Here is a 17,272-nt window from a genome sequence, read left to right as displayed (position 1 = left end):
GAGCTCACAACCTACATCACAGGTAAATCTTGAACAGCCAGGCAGACTATGAAGAACATGTTAGGGTGACCATGGGCTGTGCCGTCCTGTTTGCCAGATCCTGTGTACATCCCATGTGGGGGAGATGGAGAACACCTCAGCAGCAGTGACCTCACTGTTCTGAACACCACACTGTGTGCACCTCTCTGCCATGTGTGAACAAGCAGTACAGTATGGTAAACCCAGTAGGATAGCCTAGGGCCCAGGTGTGAACAAGCAGTACAGTATGGTAAACCCAGTAGCATAGCCTAGGGCCCAGGTGTGAACAAGCAGTACAGTATGGTAAACCCACTAGCATAGCCTAGGTCCAGGTGTGAACAAGCAGTACAGTATGGTAAACCCACTAGCATAGCCTAGGTCCATGTGTGAACAAGCAGTACAGTATGGTAAACCCACTAGCATAGCCTGGGGCCCAGGTGTGAACAAGCAGTACAGTATGGTAAACCCACTAGCATAGCCTAGGTCCAGGTGTGAACAAGCAGTACAGTATGGTAAACCCACTAGCATAGCCTAGGTCCAGGTGTGAACAAGCAGTACAGTATGGTAAACCCACTAGCATAGCCTGGGGCCCAGGTGTGAACAAGCAGTACAGTATGGTAAACCCGCTAGCATAGCCTAGGCCCAAGGGAGGAAGGGGGCAGAGTAGGAGCCCGTTGACAAGTCTGAAGGGACAGTGACAGAGCACCTGCCCTCTCCTACAGACAAGAGAAGGGGAAACGTCAGAATGATGAGATGCACACATGTAGACAGGTGCACATACCCGAGGCTCCAGGCTGGCACACATATGTTTATATGCATGTGCATGTAGGCATATACATACATGCAGGCAGGCACACACATAAATTTTCCATTGACTGGTGGATCCAGTGTAGTTGCTGTGTTTTGATGGAGACTTTATTAAACCCCCAGGCTCTGCTCTCCACGGGTTACCGCTGTACTCTGGGACATAAAAAGCAAAGAAGCACAGCACCACCCTGGGGACCCTGTCCCTGCTTCAGCTTGCGCTAGGGCTGCCAGTGCTTGGCTCCAGGTGCACAGCTGGGAGACAGCAGCCTGCCTTGGCCTGGGAGCAGATCGCTGGTCCTGGCCAAAGCATTGTGCGCTTGGGTAGCAGAGCCTGCGCCGTAGGGCCTGAGATTGGTGAGTTGTCCAGTACCCAGACATGGAAAGGGCAAGGCAGGTGCCCAGCTTCTGCTCTCAGTTAAGCCAAGTGTCCTCGCAGCCTAGCACGGCTGCCTTTGATCTCACCGACAGGTGGGTGGGGTGTCCTGAGAGTCTGGGGGAGTCGGGGCTGAAGTAATGCAGTCTCAGGAAGAGAGTTCAAGGCTAATTGCTAACTGCTGCAAGAAATGAAAGCCCTGTGAAAGGCCTGGCAGCTTCAAGGCTTCTTACAGCCATCCTGCAACGAAGCCCTTCATGGGGACAAAGGACCTGCTCAGAGGGGGCTGAGCTCCACCCAGACAAGCCGCTGTCAGAAGCTTCCGGTCATCCCTGTCAAGTAGGATAAAGACGTCACCCACACCATCTGCCCTTGCTGCCAGTGTTGAGGCACTGAAGTACTGCTGGCTGTGACGGTCATGAGATCTCCCTCTCTGCTGGGTTGGGATATTTTGTTGAACATTCTTTCCTATCTCTGCCGTGTCACCCTTAGGTAGGTGCTGTCTCCCCATGAGCACCTGGGCCTGCGGCAGTGTCTCATCACAGCCCTGGACCAATCCTGCAGGAAGGATTGATGTGGCCAGAGAGGCTTCCGAGGGCGGCAGTGAACCAGGGCCTGTACCGGCTCTTAGAGATGCCGTCATCATCCTGCTCAAGTCTGTTCTCAAGTCTGCAGTCTGGGTTTGCTTTAGTTTGGGGGATTTTGTTTACTTGCTTTTGAGATAGGGTCTCTTGGTGTAGACCAGGCTGACCTCAAACTCACAGAGATCCTCTGTCTCTGCCTTCCCAGGCCTGACTAAAGTTTGGAGTTTCATTTTAACGTCTGAAATTAGAAATTTCACAGATGGTATCCTGTCTATGCTCTTGGACTGCAGATGAGTTTGTTTCTGTAGTCCAGCCCCTGTCAGGGGCTCTGCATGCCCTCTGCTCACTGCCAGGCTCCCTTCACATGCACACATACACAGTGCACATGGCATGTGCCCATGCACCCCACTGTGTGATTGTCCCACACCAGCCAGCTGTCCTTCCCGGACCAGGAAGGACACTCTGGCCCTGGTAGAGAGGGAAAGGAAGGGGTCCACAGAGCAATTGGGAACCTAGCAAGGACAGGGGTGGGTGGCCCCTTACCCCCTCCCCCAGTGCCTCCTGCCTCTCTCCAGTAGCTTTAGCCCAGCTTTCCAGACTGAGAAACAGTCTTTCTGGTTCCATTTTCACACTTCAAACACCACGCTGGGAATAAAGGGTTTTCCAGTGAGATTCCAAAGGCTTTCCACACATCTGAGGCCAAGTGTGCCTGGAGGCTGCCTCCAGCCTGGTGCTCAGAGGCTGTGCCAGGCACTTACCCTGTGGTGGGTCCTCATCACCTCTTGCCTTCGGGTGGTCATTTTTGCCCAGCTAAGGGATTAATGAGGCTGGGGGCCTTTTTTCCTGGGAATTCATTTCTGTCTTGGCACTCTTCACCACTCTCGGGCCATCCCAGTGAGTTCTTCTCAGAGTGGGTGCTGCAGTGGCTCAGGAAACAGAAAGGAGGTTCCTAGTCTTCACCAAAGGCCATGTTGGTTAAGAGTGAGGACAGGGAACAGTTAAGAATGCTTCTGATATTGCAGAGGGCTGGAGTTCAGTTACCAATACCCTTGCGGGGAGACTCAGAATCCCCCATCTCTCTCTCTCCAGCTGCGGGGAATCCAGTGCCCCCTTCTGGCCTCTTTAGGCATTTGCACACATGATGCATACACACACCACATATACATAAGTTTTTACATCATTTTCTTAAAGAGTGAAGACAAAGCCAGACATAATGGACCACACCTACAAACACAACACTTAAGAGGCTGAGGCAGGAGAATTGCCACAAATTCAAGACCAACCTGTACTACAGAGTTCAACCTTGTCTCAAAAAAAAAAAGGACTCATCCTTGTGATGGGATGTGGGCCTCGTTTTTAACCCCATATGATGTCCTGAACCCCAAATACTGCTTGTAATTGAAGACAGAGTACAATAGGTGATCTCAAATAGTGAATATTCATAGGATACTTCTCTAAAAAGAAGTCTTGGGGCTGGGGAGATACCTCAGTGGATAGGAGCACTGGCTGCTCTTCCAGAAGATCTGGGTTCAATTCCCAGCACCCACATGGCAGCTCACAACCATCCATAACTCCAGTGCCAGGGAAGGCCTCACACAGACATACATGCAGGCAAACACACCAATGCATATGAAATAAAAATAAATGAAAATTTAAAAAGCAAAACAACTCTTTAGTGCAGGTGTCTCTCACAAAACTCAGCAATGCAGGAACAAGACAGATGTTGGTGAACTTTGAGAATGAATGATTCAGTAAGTAAAAGATGACGTCATTTATCAAATTATTTAAATAAATGTTCACTAAAATGAATTCCTTGAGAGGTGACATCATTGTTAATAATTTTAACTGTGAGATTTCTTATATAAAAATGAATTGAATTTTTTTAACAAGCTGACAGTATACTTGGCTGGAATTTTTACTAACGTAGCCCCCTCCTGCTTCCTGTCTGGGGTGTTGAAAATGTAGGCCTGGCCGGGTAGACAGGACTGCTGCTGAGCCAGGCTGGAGCCATCTCGAACTTGAGAGCACAGCTGAGCGTCTCTGCTGTGATACGGGTCCAGCAGCTTCTCTCCCAGCCACAGCAGTCATGGCCAAGGACAGACTCTGCCCGTAGCCCTCAAGACTTTCACATTCTAAAGCCACTGTCTACTTGGAGCCCCTTGTACCTGCTTTTTCCTGTGCCCCTCTGAGAATGCTGTGTTCTCTGTGGCGTCCTCACACCACAAGCTCCTGTCCCTCACAGAAGTTCATTAGTAGCATTAGCTGTCAGCCCTCTGACAGTATCAGATTGTGTGTGTGTGTGTGTGCTCGTGTGCGTGGGGGACATGTGTATACATATGTGGGTGTGCAAACAGTCGTGTGTGAATGCAGGTGTATGCATGCATGTGTGCAGGTCAGAGGGCAACCTCAAGTATGGGACCTCACCTTCCACCTTATTTTGGAACAGGGTCTCTTTGTTATTTTCCAAACACTGAGTACACCAGGATAGCTGGCTTTTGTGGGTTCTGGGGTGGAGGATAGGAAGGGCTCACTCACCGGCTGGTAAACACCCCACAAGAGCCTCCTTCCTGCAGAACCCCAGGGCACCTTTGCCGGGTGACCAGTTAGTTTGTATCTCCACCTTGTGGATTGCCATTGGCAGGATGTTCTACCGTGAATGTTACAGTCTCAGACCCAACAGTCACGTGTTAGATATAAGGACAGAGCACCCTGTCCTTCGGTCTTTCCTACACTCTGTCATACTCATACAGCTGAGACTTCAAACCACTGTGGAAGCATTTTGTCCCAGCATCTCTTTCCTAAGAGAAAAGGTGTGTGGGTGGAGCAGCGCCGTCGCCTGGCCATTTGGGGTTTTACAGGCAGAATACTTAATGACAACCTGGATTTTCTTCACTTTGGACACAAATGAAACCAGTTTGGTGCTTGTCCAATACCCTTTATGGAATCAAACTGAGAGGTGCAGTCCCAAGCTGGCCCCCACTCCACTAGGGCTCACAGGACAAGAAAAAGCTGCTGCTTTTCAGGAGTGCCTCCCAGGAGACAGTTGGGGACAGTTCACAAGAAAGATGGAGCAGAAAGTGAATGGCTGTTGTCCCATATCCCTGAGCCCTACACCTTGCTCCCTTTTCAAGTCAGAGCCTTGACTTTGTGCTCTGGAGTCCCTGCCAAGTCTGAGCTGAGACAGGTTTTCCACTGGCCCAATAAATGGTAATGTAGCCGTCAGGAGAGCCCCATTCTGCACCTGGCTCTCCAACTACCCACTGGGTTCATGGAGCAAGTCTGTAAGCTTCTCTGTGGCAAGTCAAACTGGGACAGGGAGGGTCAGCCTCGCAGGAGCCCAGGGGAATGGCAGAACCAGCAGACTCCTGCGTCTGAATCCCTAGCGTCTCCAGAGGTGCCAAGTGCACAGTGTCTGGGAAATCCCTGTCCCCTCTGACTCTTCTTCAGTTCTGGCCCCTGCGGGGTTCCTCCTCCTTGACTGACACCATGTTCTGCCTCCTCTGGGGCTTTAAGTGTTTCGGATCACAGTTCCATCTCCCACTGGGGTTTCTGTGTTTTCCCACAGGGTCTTGCGTGTCTCCCATCAGGCCTTACTTTCCTGTTACAGGGCTGATCCTTCTTGGCTCCTGAGGGCTCTGGAAACGTCACAGTGGGGAGTCGCCTGTATGGAACCTTCTAAGCCGGGAGGCTGTGCAGAAATGTGTTTTTTCACTTTGTTCTGACCAAAGAGCCTCTTTAAAAACATCAGGACAGGTTTTCAAGTGGCTGTAAGTGATTTTCCGCAGAAGCACAGAGAGAGGAAACCAAAGGCTCCAGTCCCAGTTGGAAGCATCACGTTCCTCAGCTCCAGACTATGAAGAGCTCAGTTGGAATTGTGCAGAGAAGGAGGAGAAAAACAAAAACCCCGTCTGGATTCCAGGAGAGTCATTCATGAGGTGTCCGCACTTATTAATGTTCTTTCCCACTGTGGAGAGTAATAAGCCGTGGAAACCCCTGGAATTAAAAACACAGTGCAAGTGCGGGCCTGGGTTCTTTCTCGAGTCTTCTCATACTGCGAATTTCAGAGGAGCAGTCCCTGAGAGTTCTGGAACCCCGAGCTCATCTATTGGCTGTACTCGGGAACCAGGGTCTCTAAGGTGTCTTGCCTTGTATTTGTTAGGGATGTCCAGAGCCTGGCTGAAGCTAGCTTTTCACTAAGGGCTGTGTGCCTGGCCCAGAGGCCAGTGTCTTCCGGCACCAGCTGTGACCCATCCTGACCAGTGCCTGTGTGTGCAGTCACTCCAAGGACCCATCCCTGAGAACTCCGGCCCAGGCACAGCTGGAGGCTTCTAGTGAAGTCTAAGGTCCAGGACTGAGGACTGCATGTTGAATGAGCATCCAAGGGGCTGCACCTTCTGACACACTTCAGAAGGAACCATGCAGGGATTTGGGGTCAGCTGTAAAGGCTCCATCTTCAAAGGACCAAGACTGGCAAATTTCACCTGTCCCCAGGACTGAGTGCTCTTGTCTGGGCTACTACCTCTGACAAAGGGATGTCACTTGTTCCGAGGGCTGAAGTCACTAGCTCCCTACCACCACGGAAAAGTGAAGCTGCTCTCCCAAGGTATCTGTGGCAGGCCCAGCTTATTCCAGACTGGCTACTGTGTGGGCTGGCCTTGATGAGAGGCTGTGCCTTCTGCAGATGGGTCACGTGCCTTGGACTTTGGACTTAGAACTCCTTTTTCCTACAAGCTGTGACTCTGTTCTATTCACCCACAGATGAGTGAGTCTCCACTGGGATGCACCCACCACATGAGGCAGCTTTGCTACCTCCTTATTAGACTTCTCTGGAAGGATTAAGGTCTTCCATAAGACCAGCTGCCCACCCAGCCTCTGGCTCCACCTCACACACCCACCTTGGCCTGTGCCCTCAAGTTCTGACAGCCCAGTCTCTACCAGCACCCATGTGTGTTGTTGTGTTCCCTCTGGCCAAACATTGCTCCCAACCAGTCTGCATTTGCCATCTGATGCCCATGCCTCCACACGTTGCTCTGTGCTCTTTACTGAGTGCAGCAGAACCGTACCTTAATACATGCCTCACAGGACCCTCGGCGTCAGCAGCTACTGTACAGGAAGCATGGAGACAGTCAGCTCCATCTCTGCTACCATCCTCTTGGGGGTCTAAGCTCTGGCAACTAGTGTGACGGATAGGAGGAAGGACATCCAAGCAAGTGGTGAAGCTATTCCTGGCTAAGCCAAAGCAGAAATAGGAAACTTGTAAGACAGACCTGGTGTTCCCCTTCATCTAGAAGGCTAGGAAGGCACCCGACTCCCCATTCCCCTGCCGTGATCCCAGCATGCAGGCCTGCAGCTGTCACTAGTGCTGGCTCTGCAGGGATCGCCAGCCGTGTCTGCTGGCTTTGGGTGGCACTAAGGGAAGTCATTGTAAAGGCTCCCAAGTTTGCGATTAAAGCAAGTAAGGAGGGTTTTCAGGATATGAGAGAGAAGAGAGCTGAGCTGAGCAGGCATCTCTCTTAAGCAGATGCTGTGTGGGGAGCTGTATAGACGTGGGGTTTTACCAGCAGCCCAGCATGGGCATCTGAAAACTTGAAAGCAACCAAGAACATCTTTTCTCCTAACCCAGCATTTTTAAGCTCCTAATATTATTTCATATTTAAAGGTGACAGCAATATCTTTAACGTTCTTCTATTGGATTAATAACGTTTAATGTTCAAAGCAGTAAAGTGGAATGCTTTTATATCACTCATGGAAAACCCAAGTTTAAGAAAAAAGACCACACACACAAATGTCGAGAGCCATAAACTCCAAAATCGGGTGCCTGGGCTTGTGGACAGCCAGGTGGGTAAGTGGGTGCAGAGGCTGTGGCGTGAGGAGGGGGAGGCCCACTCGTGGCAGTGAGCACGCAGAGCCCTCGCCCTCTCCCGCCGTTCGTCTCCACCCAGCAGCAGAATATGACAATGCTAGCATTTTTCATCCCCCTGACGTTACCCATTAATAAAGCAATGATCCAAAAGGGGCTTTGCTGAGTCGGTTCTTTATGCGCCCATCACTCACGACGAGATAATTTCACACAGGATCGTTTTAAAATTAAATGACGATAAAAACGCTCTGCTGTTCTGTGTTCACCAGTTCATGGAAGTCTATCAAGTCATTAATGTGTCATGACAAACTGCTCGATGGATACAAGAGTAATTAATTATTTGAATAAATAACAAGTTGAACTTGGGGCTTTGAACCAGAGTGACACCAAGCAGCCCGTTAAGGGTGTCCTGGAAGCCTCTTCAGGGCACCAGTGTGAAGAGTTAAAATGTGCGCTGGGGGTTGGGAGTGATGGAAGCGGTGTGATAAGCAGAGGGTGAGATTATGCGGGGAGAAAGGCGACGTGTTCCCTTGCCCACCTGCGGTGCAGTGTCAAAAGTTCCTTGGCAGCGGCCGTTTCAAGATACCGCTTGATCAGCGATGACTTCAGAGAACAATTAGACAGATTTTCATAATCACCATTAATCTCTGCATATTTTGCAAGATAATTACAGCAATTATTATTTAGATTTCTCTTTTATATGCCCATTGTAGAAAGGAACAAGTGCTTATTATCCTGGAGAGCTCAGAGAACCTTGGGTGAGAATCCTTTGTCATCTCTGTGCCCATTATTTCAACTCGTGTAGCCGGGAAAGTTCATCAGTTCTGGAAATTAGAGTCAGTCCATGGCGCTGTCGTTAAACCCCAAGGCTGAGGTCGGGCCGCCGGCCAGGGATGGGGCGTCTGAGGAGATGATCGTGATGCCTGGGAATTGCTGTCAGATGACAGGGAATATGTGTGACAGGTACAGTCAGAAACAGGAGGTGGCCTCACACCTATTTTCTCTGGAAGATCTACAAAGTGAACTGACCGCCAATATTTAGAGGGGGTGGGAGATGTATGTGTGCTTGTACATGTGTGTGTGGTATATGTGTGCATGTACATGTGTGTGTGGTGGTCTATGTGTACATGTACATGTGTGTGTGGTATATGTGTGCATGTATGTGTGCATGTGGTCTATGTGTACATGTACATGTGTGTGGTGTGTGCATGTATGTATGTGTGTGTGGTGTATGTGTGTGTATGTTGTGTGGCGTATGTACATGTACGTGTGTGTGTGTGTGATGTGTATGTGTGTGTGGTTCCCGTATGCCCTCTAACGGTTAATGTTAAACTCGGGTAGCTCAAGGCTTTGTACTTCACAGAGACTTGATAGACGGCAGCACACACCATGACATTTGCAGATCACAGTGGATGTCGCTTTAGTTGTTGGTTTAGTCTCAGGCCGCTCTTTCATCCCCTGTCACCGAAACCTGGAGTGCTTACCTGCTCAGACGCCATGTGGGAAGGGTGGTCATGGCACACTGTACCATCAGGACACATGTTTCTGTGTGGATGAGTGCCCCTTCTCTGGCATAAGGTCCCGGCCATGGTAATGTTCAGGTCTTCATCCTTCCACACCCTCGCCTTGCGAGTGGTCAGCAGGGGACAGCCAGGACAGGACTTGACTCCACTGTCAGAGAGGAAGATCTTGGCATTAGGATTGTCACCTTTGGGGTCTGGGTTTGGCTTGGCGGTGGTAGTTTTTTGTTCTGTTTTGTTGTTTTATTTTTTTATGGAGGGATGTTGTGTTTTGATCTGTGGGTAGTATCTTCAATTTTAAATAAAATTTGGGACACTATACGTTTCTAGTGTGTGCTATTCACAGGCTTGTTGTTATTGCTGAAATTCTTGAGAAGATAGGAATCAGTCATGTAAGCAAAGTAAAGGGCATTCGCTTGGACTGGAGAGATGGCTCTATCAGTGAAGTGCTTATCCTTCAAGAATGAGGACCTGAGTTCAAGCCCCAGAAACCATGTAAGTGTAAGAGCCAAACATGTTGGTGTGAGCATGTAACCCTAGTGTTGGGGAGCTGGAGACGGAGGCAATGAAAGATACTGTCTCAAAAGCCAGGCAGCTAGCACCTGAGGACTGGCACCTGAGACTGACCCCTGAGACTTCACACACAGGCGTACATCACACAGATGTACAGATAAAGGGATATGAGTGTCCCTTTGTCACAGAATCTTTAAAAATTCCCCCTTATAAAGCAGACCTGATTTCTGTACTATGGCTTCCTTTGCGCGCCCCCCACCCCACAGTCCTCCCGCAACTCAAAGGACTGCAGTCAGGATGCGGGGCAGGTGTGTAGAGTGGGGACAGTTGAGTCTGGTGAGTGCAAGGCAGGAGGTAGCCCAACAGGCATTGTTCTGTTGGTTTCAGGGGTGCACAAACAGGTGACAAGAGCACACAGCATTTAGGATACTTAACAGTAAGGAATGCTGAACAGGTTGGGGTGCCTGGGTGCTAGGGGGTGGGGGAACCCAGAGTACACTAGATAGATAGATAGATAGATAGATAGATAGATAGATAGATAGATAGATAGATAGATAGATAGATAGATAGATCCATATGTCAAGGTCCTGTGAGCTTTAGGAAAGAGCTGAAGTCTTCAGGTAAAGGAATGGAATAGTGAGGCCTGCACTTGAGATTCTGGTGGCCATGAAGGATGTCCCCAGGAGACAGCCCATGGTATGCTACCATGGCCCTCCTGACTTCTCAGACATTTCCACTCTCAGCTATCCATGAGTCTTTTTTATGTCATCTGGGGAAATGCTCCTAACCCATCTATCATCCAGGGGTGCTGGGGAGCAGTGAACTGTAAGGTCGCTCAGCAGCGCTGTGGTCCAGCTCAGTAGTGCTGTGGTCCAGCGGACGGAGGCCACTCAGCAGCGCCGTGGTCCAGCTCAGCAGCGCCGTGGTCCAGCGGACTGAGGCCGCTCAGCAGTGCCGTAGTCCAGCTCAGCAGCGCTGTGGCTGTGGTCCTAGCAAATCCTGTGCCCCCCGAGGATAGGCAGGATACTCCCCCAAAATGCCCAGGGCTGCGTCGATATAGATGAGTATGTCTTTTACCACAGGTGCCCAGGGGATCTGAGACACTTTCCCTCTCAGCCCTTTAATTGCAGAAGATAAGAGAAGGGCACCAGGTCTGAGACCTTCCGTTTCCGTCATTTGCTGTCCAGTTTTGAGAAGCCTATGAGTGGGAGCCGAGAAACTGGCACCCATATGTGTTTACTCTGCATGGCATCACTTGCTGTCATGAACGCCTTCTCAAGCCCTGCTGCACTGCAGTTACACAGGAACTTTGAAAATGCTGGTGCCCAGAGACACCCTCTCCTCTGACCCAGGCTAGAGGAGCCAGAAGGGCTGCAGGCAGCAGCTGTGTTAAAACTCACTGCATGAGCAGCTAGGGGCCAGTTAGTGACCCAGTCAACTCTGCCACTCACACACTGGGACACGAGCCCCACCGCAGTGGCCAGGTGTCGCCTATTCAACAGCAGGTACCTGCCATGTGCCAGGCACTGTCTAGGAGCTTGTGACACAGCTGTCATGGAGCCATATTGGGGGAGCTGGGGTAAGAGGGACATTGAGATGGTCTAGAAGCAGCCAGTCCAGAAACCTCCCTGGGTTTCATCCTTCTGTGGAGATGAGAGTCACAGCCAGCACTTCAGATGTTCACATCACACATTCTCCTGAATCCTTGCATCTCACCTGGAATAACCAGACATATGTGCAGAGGCTCGGTGAGCGATATAAGGATACCAAAGCATCTGAAAATCTATGTGAATTTTGTCCCTGTCAGTTTCTTTGCCTCATTATCTCCCCTAATACTTAGGACTTGAGTTAGCCAACAGTTACAATCACTCAGGGTTCTATGGGTCAACAGGTGGTTAGACTATAGACGGTCATGAATGGGGCCAGCCACACGTGTGGCAGGGGACAACCCCGTTGGTGTGGGAAGAGCAGAACCAGGACCATTGGCCTTCACTCCACACAGGCAGCCCAGCTGGGACACAGCAGGGGACCACACTCCCAGGTGTACAAACTGGTGTCACATAGACGTTGTGACACCATTAGCCAAAGCAAGTCACACTGCGAAGCCCTGATGGAGAGACTGCGAAGCCCTGATGGAGAGAGGGAAAGCAGATCACACTTTGTGGTGGCGTCCATGTCAAAAGTGCTCTGCAGAGGGATGTGTGCTGGATTAGGCCCATGTGGCATTTTTACAGCCTGTCAACCCTATCCACTCTCAGAGATGCCTCTGTCCTAGCCACAGGGCTTCCTCTGGCTGGTGTGGGGTCACTAGGGAAAAAGAAAGGATCCCGGTGTTGACTTGCTTTGCATTTACTTTAGAATACTTTCTGTGATGCCTCAGAGATATGAAATATAGTGTTTGAGATAGTTCCTGTTAAAAATTGGATATCAGCCCTGGGGTAGACATAATAGCCTTGTGTGTATGTGTGTGTGTGTTGCTGACTTGACAGGAAATCAGGTTTGATTGACGCACCATCACCTTTCCTCAGTTGACAGTAGAATCAGGGAAGAGTCCTGTCTTGTACTTCAGTGCCTTGTTTCTGGAGGTCCTAGACTGGACTCTGCCCCCAGCCTGAACTTGTGTTCAGCTTCCGTTGGCATAGGTGTATGTTGTGCATGCCAGCAGGAACAGCACCAAAGTGGTTCTGTCTTCTTCCTTAGGTGGACACCGGGGGATCCATGGGCTGTCACAACTCAGCACTGGGGTTGGCTGGCCTCTGTTGCAACTGAGGCTCCGCCTAGGCTCTCATGATGCCAAGCCTCAGCTGCTCTCCATGACCTTTTCATGCCTTCAGAACACCATGCCAGTAGCACCTGGAACACTTACAAGACTCTTACTCTTGCTTCCTTGTACCAAGCTCTGCTGCTGGCAGAGGTGCAGCCTTGGCCCCTTCTGGGCCATGAAGTCTGTGTGCTGAGAAAACACTCCCCAAAAGATTTTGTCTCAATGATGCTGGTATTTTCTTAATCACAGCTGATTCTTCAGCCCAAGATGACCAGTATTAACTGTCCAGCAGAACAAAAGCTCCACTTCAGTGGTTCTGGTGTCTTGCTAATCACAGCTGATTCTTCAGCCCCAGCTGACCAGAACTGCATAGGCTTGTTACAGAATAGCACAGGATAGAGTCTTGACTTCCCCCCAAAACTGCATGAGCTGGGTCTCTACCATCTAGGCTGTTCTCAGCATTGTGTTCTAAGTTCCCACAACAGTTCAGTAAGCTCTGAACAATCAATGCCTTTTCCAGCCCAAAGTTCAATTGACTCCTCAGTCCTCCCAAGCATGGCTATGTCTGTCATAAGACCCCACAAACCTGGTAGCAATATGTCTGTCTTAGGGTTTCTATTGGCGTAATAAAACCCCATGACCAAAACAACTTGGAGAATCTTATCTTTCTATATTACAGTCCGTGATCAAAAGTCAGGCAGAAACCCAGAGGCAGGAACTGAAGTGGAGGTCATGGAGAGATGCTGCTCACTGGTTTGCTACCCATGTCTTGCTCAGCCTGCTTCCTTATACAATCCAAGACGATGTGCCCAGGGGTAGCACTGTCCACAGTGATCTGGGCCTCCCTTGTCATTAGTTAAGAAAGTGCTCCATAGGGATGGGAAAATGTGATCAAAATATATTATGTGGAAATTATTTTTCAATTAAAAAAGAAAAAAAGACTTCCTGGACTTCCTAGACTTGCCTGCAGGCCATATGATGGAAGCATTGTTCCAGTGGAGATTCTTTTCCCATGTGACTCTAACTTGTGTCAAGTTGACAAAAAGAAAACTAGCGATGTTTATTGATAGACGCTATAATGTAGTCCCACACAAGCTCAGAAATGAGTATAATGAAAGGGTTCTTTATTTAGGGGTGGAGCACAGTCTTCTGCATGAGCAGGGAACAGGAACCAAATTCAGCAGCAGCAGCAGCAGCAGAGAGAGAGAGAGAGAGAGAGAGAGAGAGAGAGTAGCACAAGCTTTACGTCTACATTTGTAGTGTAAGAGCCCACACCCAAGTGAGCTGGTATCTTAAAGGCTATTGGCTGAAGGAGTTCCCACAGCACCTCCCCCTTTTGTCTAAATAAGAGAGTTATAAGCCTAATACAAAACAATATACAATAAAAACAAATATCAAGTATAAAAATAGAATTACAACCAGTATAAACAATATCAAGCAAGAAACATATGGTAAATATTTTAATAGTTATCCTATCCTAAGAAGTCTGAGTCTTATATTAGAAACATTTTAAAATGGTAAACAGTGTAGTTGCTGGGGCCCTGAATATTGACTCTGCCTCTCTCGGCCTTTTAATGTGGCTGAGGTAATTTACTGCCAGCTCTGGGACTGCAGGGAGGGAGCTGTACTCACCACCTCAATTTTGGGAAGCAGTTGGCCTGTACTGCTACCAAGTAACTTGCAGCATGCTGCCCTTAAACCCCATTCAAGAGCCAGAGTTCCTGCTTCCAGCATGAATTAGGAAGCCACCATTTCTTATGCTGAATCAGGAAGACCTCTCTTAAAGGAGCTGTGGTGGCCCTGCTAACTGCCAGCAAACAGAACCCATCTGAAAAAATATGTGGCTACCAAGAAGGTGTTTTAAACTCTGAATTTTTTGTGTGTCTAGAATTCCCTTTTAAGCTCTCTCAGGTTTTATGTGGATGTAGTTAGCCCCAAGTTGGGTGCCAGTTTATAGGTGGAGACTGCTTGTTTGTTTCCCAGTTGCCCAGACCCAAAATAATCATACAGAAACTGTATTAATTGCAACACTGCTTGGTCTGTTAGCTCAGGCTTCTTATTAACTAACCCTTACATCTTAAATTAACCCATTTCTATTATTCTATGCACACCACTAGGCTTGTGGTTTACTGTTAAGGTTCTGTCCAGCATCTGTCTTGTTCAGCAGCTACATGGCATCTCTCTAACTCCACTTTTCTCCTCTATCTCTGCTTGGAATTCTTGCCTTACCCTATTCTGCCCTACCATAGGGGAAAGCAGCTTTATTCATTAACCAATAAAAACAACACATATACAAAAGGATTTCCCACACCACAGCATGATCTCCCAGGTGGTTCTTCTAATCTGGTCACCCTAACTAGACTGGGTAGTAGTGACAGCCCTATCTTCAAAGGTGCAATCCTGAAGTGAGCTCTCTCTATCCTCTCAGTCCACGGGCCTTTGTATGACTCACCTAGCAGCCATTTGGGATGACAGTCCAGGCACCAGCCACGGTCTCTGCACCGTACTCTTGTGCAGTTGTTAAAAGCCCAAGTTAGAGCATCACCTGATATGTAAAATTCCATGGCTGAGTGAAAAAGTGCAGAGCAGTTACACACTGTGATACTGGCTTTGTTAAAACACATACATACAAGCATGCACACACACAAAATGTATTTCTTTATACATGCAGACATTCATAAATGCACAGAACACAGCTAGGGGCCCAAGTGACGTGGGATGTCCTTATGTATGTGTGTTGTTTTTATTGGTTGATGAACCTGTTTTGGCCAATGGCTTAGCAGAATAAAGTCAGACAGGAAATCTGAAGACAGAGATATAAAGAGTGTAGGCAGAGTCAGGGAGATGCCATGTAGCTGCCAAAGGAGAAAGATGCCAGAACCTTATCAGTAAGCCACAATCTAGTGGCATTACACAGATTAATAGAAATGGGTCAATTTAAGATGTAAGAGTTAGTTAATAAGAAACCTGAGCCATTGTCCAAATAGTGTTGTAACTAATATAGTTTCTGTGTGGTTATTTGGGTCTTGGGAGCCAGAAAGCAAACTGCAGTCTCCGCTTACACCAAAGGCCCACGTAGACCCCTGGCCTGGGGTTCTGGGTGTTTTAACTTAGCTGGCCTTTGGGGATTGATTCCTTGGTGAACAGATTTGTATATTGAGGCATTCAAATAATAAAATTTAGTCTGGTGGTGGTTACACACACCTTCAATTCCAACACTCAGGAGGTAGAGGCAGGCAGGTCTCTTGAGTTTGAGGCCAGCCTGGTATATAGAATGAGTTTCAGGACAGCCAGGGCAACACAGAGTAATCCTGTCTCAAAGAAAAGAAAAAGAAAAAAAAATACAATTCAGAATTGTTCATGTTGGTGTTAAGGTGAAAAGAGACCCTGTGGGCAGGTGCAGCTCCCTTCCAGAGTGTTCACCCACACAAAGGTGACTGTGATGCTCAGCCAGCAGGCCACCAAGCTTGCTTCCAGTAACGGTGAAGTGGCTGTATGGGAATGGCCCTCGTTCTATGTCATACCTGCCTCCTGAGGACGCAGTGATTCCTCAAGAACGGGCCTTCCTCCGGCCCAGATCCTGCCTGACTTTCTGCACAGCCACACCCACAATGCTTCATCTTCTGCTCGACAGGCTTCAGAGTTTCTGCCTTGGAATGTCAGGTGTGAGCACAGACTCACAAGCCTCCTGACCACAGAGGCCTCCTGGTCATCTCATGGATGTGACCCTGAGACAACCGTGTTCACCTTAAGTAAAGTGAACATGGTCTTGGAGCAAAGCCATCCCAGAGTTATAAAGTTAAAAGACTTTCCTCAGAGGAGCACAGCTGTCCTAGCTGGATTTCTGGTCTCTCCTGGGGGGAGGACATGTCGTCCTGCCCTTCCTGTTCTTAGAGCACTCCAAAAACCTCCCTCACCTAACCAGGTGTTTGCATCAGAGGAGGGGCTGAGGCCTCATTCCTCTCCTGGTACTAGGGGTGTGGAGAGAAGTCACCCATCCGTTGAAGTGACAGTGTTGGGCATTTTGTGTAGAGATGGGGTCTGGAGATGATTGTGAGATCTGGGTTGTCTGTGCCCAGCAGACCCTGGGGAGTGGCCGTTAGTGTGAGATACCTTATTAGCCTCCAACTTCTTCACATCAGTTTTCTGGTTTTCTCGCCTGTGGTGCTGGGGGTGGAACCCAGGGCCTTGCACATGCTTTAAACAAGGCCTCCATCACTGAGCTGTGCTCCAGCCCTTGAAGACTCCTTTCCGGGGTACATCAAACAGCTGGACTTATTATGGGGTTGGGGTCCTTGGTTCTTGTTTTCTTGAATGAAAGAATTCAGTCAAGACGCAGATATTTTTAAGCAGAAGTTCATTTAACAGAGCAAAACCAGCAGTCAAAAAGAAATGGCGTGGGCTACCCCCAAGGTGGGATGCAGCCCAGTGCATTCTGTAATGTGGATTTTAAAGTTTTAGGAATATTTATGAGGTGACATATTGATGGGGTGAGGTGACCATTTTTCCTTCCCAACTCATGATGGACCAGATTTCCCTTTCATGGTATTTCTTCCCATGGGACTAGGCTTGAGGTCAAAACCACAATGCACACAGTATTTTAGTGGTGCCAGGTCTCGTGAGGCTGTAGACCATTCATTAGTCCATGTGGAGGGTGTAGCACGAGCCTAGCTGCAGCTGCGAGGACATTTAGCCACAATGGCGTTCTGGCCACTGGGAGACCTGGCTAAGACGCAGCCTTGGCTTTCTTCAGTCACCTCACGTGTCCCTCCTTATCTACGTGGTACCAGACCATACCGGGACCTCCTTTCTGGATCAAGCTTCACTTGTAGC

At 49.0% G+C, this 17,272-nt stretch overlaps 1 protein-coding gene across 3 annotated transcripts in view; it reads left to right on the top strand.

The window, feature by feature from the left end:
- Nucleotides 1-17,272, top strand: part of Mvb12b (multivesicular body subunit 12B) — a 150,370-nt gene that overhangs the window by 100,167 nt on the left and 32,931 nt on the right. Inside the window, exon 8 of one of the 3 annotated variants that reach the window (XM_057755352.1) lies at nt 5,390-6,085. The exons of the other annotated variants lie outside the window; for them this stretch is intronic. Coding sequence (XP_057611335.1) covers nt 5,390-5,412 — 23 coding nt within the window. The 3' untranslated portion in view covers nt 5,413-6,085. Of the gene's footprint in view, nt 1-5,389; nt 6,086-17,272 lie in introns of those variants that run through there. 3 annotated transcript variants of the gene reach the window in all.

The sequence above is a fragment of the Chionomys nivalis genome, chromosome 22 (genome assembly GCF_950005125.1).
Source record: "Chionomys nivalis chromosome 22, mChiNiv1.1, whole genome shotgun sequence".
In the NCBI taxonomy this organism is placed as follows: Eukaryota; Metazoa; Chordata; class Mammalia; order Rodentia; family Cricetidae; genus Chionomys; species Chionomys nivalis.
The sequence above is the reverse complement of the archived record's forward strand: the minus strand, read 5'-3'. Positions and strand labels throughout refer to the sequence as shown.